The sequence below is a fragment of the Chenopodium album genome, chromosome 12 (genome assembly GCF_948465745.1).
Source record: "Chenopodium album chromosome 12, dcCheAlbu1.1, whole genome shotgun sequence".
Lineage (NCBI taxonomy): Eukaryota > Viridiplantae > Streptophyta > Magnoliopsida > Caryophyllales > Amaranthaceae > Chenopodium > Chenopodium album.
In genome coordinates this window covers 51,700,821-51,708,606 of record NC_137845.1, presented here as the reverse complement: position 1 = coordinate 51,708,606, position 7,786 = coordinate 51,700,821, and the positions used below count along the sequence as shown (strand labels likewise).

At 27.3% G+C, this 7,786-nt stretch overlaps 1 protein-coding gene across 1 annotated transcript; it reads left to right on the top strand.

The window, feature by feature from the left end:
- The first annotated feature begins 862 nt into the window (after positions 1-862).
- On the top strand, positions 863-6,578 carry LOC145572567 (NAC domain-containing protein 90-like). Its single transcript, XM_081631533.1, has 3 exons — positions 863-1,201; positions 2,510-2,811; positions 6,061-6,578. The coding sequence occupies exons 1-3, from the start codon at positions 1,051-1,053 to the stop codon at positions 6,424-6,426; spliced, it is 819 nt and encodes a 272-aa protein (XP_081487659.1). The 5' UTR covers positions 863-1,050; the 3' UTR covers positions 6,427-6,578.
- Positions 6,579-7,786: the final 1,208 nt, after the last annotated feature.

Genomic DNA, 7,786 nt, shown 5'->3' with positions numbered 1-7,786 from the left:
GGGGAAAAATAAGAATGAGAATAGGAAAGTAAGAGTGAGCATTAATTACAAAACAGAAAAAGAGGGATAATTTGGGATATTTGGAAAAAAAAAATACTTACTAAAAAAGGAAAAGAGGAATGTAATTTTGGAATACCCAAAAAGGAAAGCAGGAATGTAAAAAAGGGACGGAGGGAGTAGTTGCAACTTTAGTATATTATTTGTGGACAAATTAAACTTTTAAAAAAATCGGATATACAATAAAATGAACAAAAGTTACCCCTTAAATGAATAAAAATTACCCCAATATGCATAAAAGTAACCCAATACAAATAAAAATTATCTACGCTTTATTAGTAAATAATCACATTTTAAATGACTAAAAATCAATTTGTTAGTGATTGAATGTACTTAAATTACCATTATAAAACTTTTTTTGTCTATTTATATAAAAATTGTATTATGTTGAAAGTTACCCAAAAAAAGGCAAAAAGTTACTTTAAAATTATCTAAAAGTTACCTTTATACTACTCGATGTACACTAATATTAGTGTAAACCGGGTGTATATAAAGTTACCCTTATACTACTCGATGTACACTAACATTAGTGTAAATCGGGTGTATATAAAAGTTTTTCTTATTTGTGAGATATAATTCTAAAGTTTCAACTACGGCATACGTAGTAATATTTAACGGAGGTAGTAAGTAGTATCTTAATCCTACGTTCAGAAACATAATTCTTCGTAAGCTTGACTGTTGACTCACCGTTTCATTCAATAATATTTCATTCAATAATAGTCTTTGTTGTACTTACTTACACACGCTATAGCTTGAATATTATTCTTTAACAAACCGTGTACATTCTTTTTTTTTTTAACACATCATAACTTTTTTCTAAGAAATTTCCACACGCCCCTTTGATTGACTGATTGTGTTCCATTATTTATTCATTCTTATCATCATCATTATTTCACTTGATCTTCGTCTTTTTTTATTTGCTTACATTTATTGTTTATTTTTATTTTAAAAAAAAAGGTGAAGTTCGTTGATGAAATAATAATTACTTGTACAATGGAAGCACCTGGGTTTCGATTTTATCCTACAGAAGAAGAGTTAATATCATTTTATCTTCAACAAAAGCTTCAAGGACGAGCAACACAAGATATCGATGGTGTTATACCTGTGGTTTATATTTACGACTATAATCCATGGGATCTTCCACGTATGTTATCTTCGATCTCAACCCTTCGATTTTAATTTACTTCGTACATCTTAATTTGTTTCAAGTCACTTTTTAATTAATTCTGGTTTTTATATACTTCTATCATTTGAAATTATTAGTCACATTGTAATCGAGATTTTAGTCAAATCACATTACTATTTTTGTTACATAATACATATATATGAGCATTGCATACCAATAAGTTGGAAATAAGATAAACTTGTAAGTAATACGCAATGGATAATCACAACTAAAAATAAAATGTACGGTATGTTAAGGTAGCTAGCTAGCTTGGTAACTTAGTAAGCTATCTCATCAAGTGACAACATATATATTCCTTTTGTCCGGCACATAAATGTAGAGTCGAACCAATTATATTTTCTTTTTGGTGTTCTACCCGGTTCACCCTTTGGGCTAATTTGGATTCGAAGATTAGTTTTAACTGGTTAGATTCAAGTTCTTTTTGATAAAAAAAATTAATTATTTTATCTAAAGATCGATCATCACTATCATATGCTCAATATCTTATCACACTCAATTTTGGATATATATATATATATATATATATATATATATATATATATATATATATATATATATATATATATATATATATATATATATATATATGTTTGTATTAAAAGAGATATAGATATATAGATAGAAAGGACGAGGTAATATTTATGTACAATAAACTAATTAAGTAGCAAAGGTTAAGGTTTTTTTTAATAAACTTTTGAGAAAAATTGTTAATTTTATCATCATTTTAAAATGGTTCTAAAAAAAGGTGCCCTATCTATTCCACCTACCTTTAATTTCTCACGTTTAACAAAATTGAACACTATATCACACCATTAGGTTAACTAAATACAGCATGAAAAAAAAAAACTATGATCCCTAAACCTTTTTTCCTATTTAGAATTTTAAAAATTGTACTACCTCTGTTTTATTTTTTTTTTTTGGCAACTTTAGGATATTATTTATGAGATATAAAACATTTCAAAGTTGCAAAAAAATATAAAACGGATATAGTATATATAAAACCTAAGAGCTTGTTTTACGTGAAATAAGTAATACTAACTTCGTTTCTTATTATGTACAACAAAGAGGTATGATTTGTGAGACATAAAATATTCTTTTGTTGTATATAATAAGAAATGGGGGTAGTATATTTCTTTTTACAAGTAATCCCGACCACAACCACACATAAAACTTTGTGAAAACCTAATTTATATCTTCTCTTTTTTTTTTTTTTTTTAGCATAAATTTCCTCTCTTAAAAGATTATATTATTCTGCCTGCATTGCAGAATTATCAGGAGAGCGATGTAGGAATGATCCACAGCTGCAAGAATGGTTCTTCTTCATACCAAAACAAGAGCGAGAAGCTAATGGAGGACGGCCGAACCGCCTCACCACCCTCGGTTACTGGAAGGCAACCGGATCTCCAAGTTACGTCTACTCCTCGAATAAAATTATAGGTATTAAGAGGACAATGGTTTTCTACCGTGGCCGAGCTCGCAGTCGATCAGGCTCTAAGACTGACTGGAAGATGAATGAGTACATAGCCATTGATGATCAATCCTCATCTTCTACTAATCCTGCTCCATCTGTAAGTATATTTCTTTTTCTTTTTTATTTTTTATTTTTACTATAATAGACTAATTTTTCCTTCTCCATCTTCTACAATAATAGACTTTTTTTTTTTACACCATATAATAGACTAGTTACAAATTTTCCATACTATTATATTTTGGAAAAAGATATATACAGCCATATAAGAAGCTAAAAGTGAATGAATTGACAATAAATAAATATTTATTACACTAATTTACTCATAAATTGTCGATAAATTCTCAACTTAAAAAAGATATTAAATGTTTATAAGGGCTGCATACAGCATTACTCTAATATTATTTGGGTGCAAATTGATCATCAATGGCTATGTACTCATTGAATGAGTAATTAACATGCATATGTCATTTAGATTTCAATTCCTCTCATTAAGTCATTAGGGATTTATCACGCCATGATTAGCTCCACAAGTTTTTTTTTGATGTGTCGTTAATTCAAATAATTTGTGTAAGGTCAACTCAAATTAATTTCCATAATTTTTAACAAAAACAGTATATAATAATACTCCGTAATATGGAGTAATAATTTTTATTATTATTAATTTTATAACTTTTGTAATGTCAACTCATAATAATTTATAGAAAATTTTGGAAAATAACACTACATATTTTTCAAAAATGGATTATAACACCATATATATTCAAACTTTTATTATAACAGTAAGTTAATTTTTTTTTTTTTTTTTTTTTTTTTTTGTTTTTATTGAAATTAATTATAGTATTGTCCTAGAATATTAGAGAGTACGTACTTAGATTATTTTGTAAATTCAGTAAGTTAATCCTTAAATATAATTCATTATTATTCTTTTGGTGCTATCCTTATTAGCTTAAAATTTTTAATAGAGAATTTCATTGATGCAATGAAAATGTTAAAAGTTCTTAAGACTTAACAATTGTTTTTGAATAGTTCTATTAATGTAATATATTGTAAAAAATCTTATAAATAAATGAGACGTAGTTGTTTCATACTTTCATTCATTGAATAATTTTCTTTTAAAACATTAAATGTGACTAACCGTAACCATAAATCACCGATTCATACATAAAATAATGTAATCATGTGAAATTTTATTAGATTATTCACAAAGTATAGTTTCAAATTTTAATAAAACTAGTCTTTTAACGTGTGATACATGGGTTATTGAAAGTAAAATTGGGAGTAAAAACTATAAATGAAACATTTTCTTTTTCATCATATATTGATATATTAATTAGATAATAATAAAAAAAAAATGAAAAATTAGAGAGAGAAATTATAGAAGTGAATGTGTTGAAGAATAACCTTCCCAAATATCATCACATGTAAGTCTCCTACATTGGTCAAAAGTTAATTATTTTATAAGGCTAAGGGCTACTCCTCTTATTATCATATGGTTTTTGGATGAAACCTCATTTAGGCTTGTGATGTTGACTCTCTCTCTCGGTTTACGGGTGCTACTCAAACTCGTATTAATAGAATGTTAAACTATCCTAAAGATATTGCTCGTAAATCATTAGAAATGTGAACAAAAGCATAACATCATTACATTCGTTAGACAAATATATATATATCGTTGATGGTTTGTGTTTAATTTATATACTGTTAGGTACAGTATTTTATTTTTTAATCAAATTAAGCACAATTTAGAATGAGGGTAATTTTTCAAAAGTGTAAGATCTTGTTATAGATTGGTTTGAATATTTTAGTGATACTTTTGAAATGGTGGTCGGAATATATATTATATTAGGCAAAAGCTAATGAGCGCTCCCGGGACGTTAGATAAGAGAATTAAAGTGCAAATATTAGAGTAAAATTAACATTAATTACACCGAATGACGCGTGATTTTATCATGAATTCCTAACTTAATACCATTTCAACCAATATAATTTATCCTTATCTAACGCTCCAGGACGCTCGTTAGCATTATAATCAACCTCTTTAATGAAATAAATTAATCTAATAAGTAATTACCTATATTAAAGATAATTTTTTAAGAAGATGGCACAAAAAACGTGACAATTTATAAATTGAATTTTAAATTGCAACATCATAAGATAAAAATAAAAAATTGTTTAAAAGTATAATGTATAGGTCTAGTTGTATGACAAGACAAGCAAAAACAAATTTGCCTACTCTCAGGCTCAGCACGACCGCAACTGATTGTGTTAGGCAAGCATAATTTTTTTTGTACGAAACTTGAATGTTAGTCAATATAGAATTATGGAAATTCTTTTGAAATTGGTCGGGGTCGTTTTGTTTTTATTCGTCTTTTAGCAAGAACCCATCTTTGTAATTACTCCAAGATTCCAAATATTTTTTGGCTTCTTTTGTCAACTTACTAATCTAATTCTGTTCACCTTATTTTTATTTATTTCAGTTCTAATAAATTCAGATAAGTTAATATATATTCAGATAAGTTAAGTTCAGGAAAAATAAATTCAGACAAGTTAAGTTCAGGAAAAATAAGTTCTAATAAGGGTTTTCAAAGTTCAAATTACAACTAAAATAAGTTTTAAAAAGTTCAAATAAGTTAAGTTAAGTTTTGATAAATTCAGATTAGTGAAAATCAGGTGAATAGAATACACTTTATTCCCTCCACTTATAATAATCACAATACTTTGACCAGTATACACGTCAATATATAAGTTGGACCACTAATGTTTATAATTCTATATTACTAAGAAGTATAAATTAATATAATAAAAAAAATACTTAAAAACCAATCAAAAATAATTTACATGTCAACATGTGTTTTTTGTATATTCGTAAAAAAATATAGTCAAATTTAGCATATAAATAGTATAAAAAATTAAAAAACAAATTGTTGTGATTATTACGAAACGAAAGGAGTAATTTCTTTTTGGAAAAAGAATATTCTTCACTTTTTATTTCAAAAATGTATGGTCACAATCTTAATTATTTTTATTGAAATATTTGTATACTCCGTAGTTTTGGAATTTGAGAAGATAAAAAATGGGGAAAAAATAATGATGTAATATAAGTCATTCGCTTCCATATAAGACACATGCTGATGAAAAGTGATTTTTTCCTACATTTTATCTAAAATTTTTATAATGATCATTTGAATATTTGTTTGCCAAATATTTTACGTAACATTTCTGCATAAAAACATGCATCTTGCATGCTCATCTTCGAGCTTACATTCGTAAATGTGCAATCTCATCATTTTTTATATATATATGAAAAAATAATAACTGTCTATTGACAAACAATTGATACATACAGCAAAAGGGAGAGTTTACGGTATGCCGAGTTTACATTAAATCAAAGTGCTTACGAGCATTCGATAGGCGGCCGGCTGCACCACCACCACCACCACCCATGAATAGACCGGTATTAGCTCATCAAGTTGATAATGATCAACCAAGTTCATCGGAACAAGCTCGATCGAGGGTCGAGACTAGAAGGTGGAGATCAAATGAGAGTTCTTCATCCTCAGGGGATCATCATCATCAAGCTGCAGGCAATAATAACACCAATAATGATCCTTCTCAAGGAATTAATAATCATGAATTCAACATTTTATTGGACATGGAAATAGATGATCAACATTTGTGGGAATTGGATGATTCTTGGATGAATTACTTTTGATCTGAATTGAAGTTATTCCTACCTGGTCTCCGTTTCAAATTATTTGCAACAATTAAACATAATTTAAATAGTTTTTTATTTTATTTTATTTTATTTTATTCACTAGTTGGTCTAAATTAATTAATTTTAGAAAATATTAATACGCAGAATTTTTTTCAACATTGCATTTTAACAGCTGTTCTCTTTTTGTATATCCTATGAACTTATTGTTATATCACTTAGCTAACTAGCTAAGTTTGAAATTTTTTTATCGATTTAAAATTATTTTAATTAATATTCTTATCATTAAAATGGAGAGAACATGGCTTAATTCGTCTTTGTTGAAAATTTTTGTTCCTTAAATTATTTGTATTTTCAGGGTAAAAGAACATAACAGCTAGTTGAATGAATTGAAACTTATTGAGAGGCTCTTCATTTTTTTTTTCTATATTCTTATATCTTTACATTATATGTTGGGCTATATGTTGTATAGTTGTGTTATTTGTGCTTAAGCCCTAATTGGCCTTTAGATTACATTTAGGTTATATATATATATATATATATATATATATATATATATATATATATATATATATATATTAAGCAATACAATGTTAAGGAAAATCATTTACACAAATCTTGGCTTAGTATCAGAGCTTTAGCAGCCTATCAAACCTATACCATCTCAGTTTTTTTTCCCTCTCTGTTGGCATAATACTTCCTCCATTCCTTTTTAATTGACAAATTTAAAATTTTGACACTATTCATAAACTTACTTTGATTGGCTTTATTTTGTGATTATTTGATATAGTAAAACATACTCATTAATATTTGTTACTTGTTAGAACCTTTTCAAATTGTATTTTTTTTTTATATAATCAACTTTTTTTAAAAAAAAAAATTATTTATTGGCAAACATAATAATAAAAAAAACGTACAGTATCAACTAAAAAAACAAAGAAAGTACAGAGTATTGTATAAGCTAAAAATCCCGCGCTCCCCCTATCTTCTCCATTGCATGCATTCTCAACCACGCATTCATTTAATTAAGAAATGGCTATCCGTTGAAGGTGGTTGTCCTTGGTCATAAGGGTATTCTTGAAGGTATTCGAAAAAGAAAGAAAAGTAAAATGTGACATTACAGAAGAATTTAGGATACATTTAGGTATCTAAGTATTTTTTTCATGCATGTGAAAATGAAAACTTGGAGTCTTGGACCATCTATCACTCAAAAGAATAGCCGACAATGTAATCCGAGAAAATCTAACGAAATTCTAATTCTAGTAAATATTCAAGAGTACACCATATCTCAATCAAGCGATTATGCAGGCACTCAAAATTGAATTGGGACCCACAAGTTCACTTATTTTCTATCCCTTTT

Coding starts and splice junctions, on each gene's coding strand:
- LOC145572567 (XM_081631533.1), top strand. CDS start 1,051: ATGGAAGCACCTGGGTTTCGATTTTATCCTACAGAAGAAGAGTTAATA. Junction 1,202..2,509: donor TAATCCATGGGATCTTCCAC/GTATGTTATCTT, acceptor CCTGCATTGCAG/AATTATCAGGAGAGCGATGT. Junction 2,812..6,060: donor CTACTAATCCTGCTCCATCT/GTAAGTATATTT, acceptor TGATACATACAG/CAAAAGGGAGAGTTTACGGT.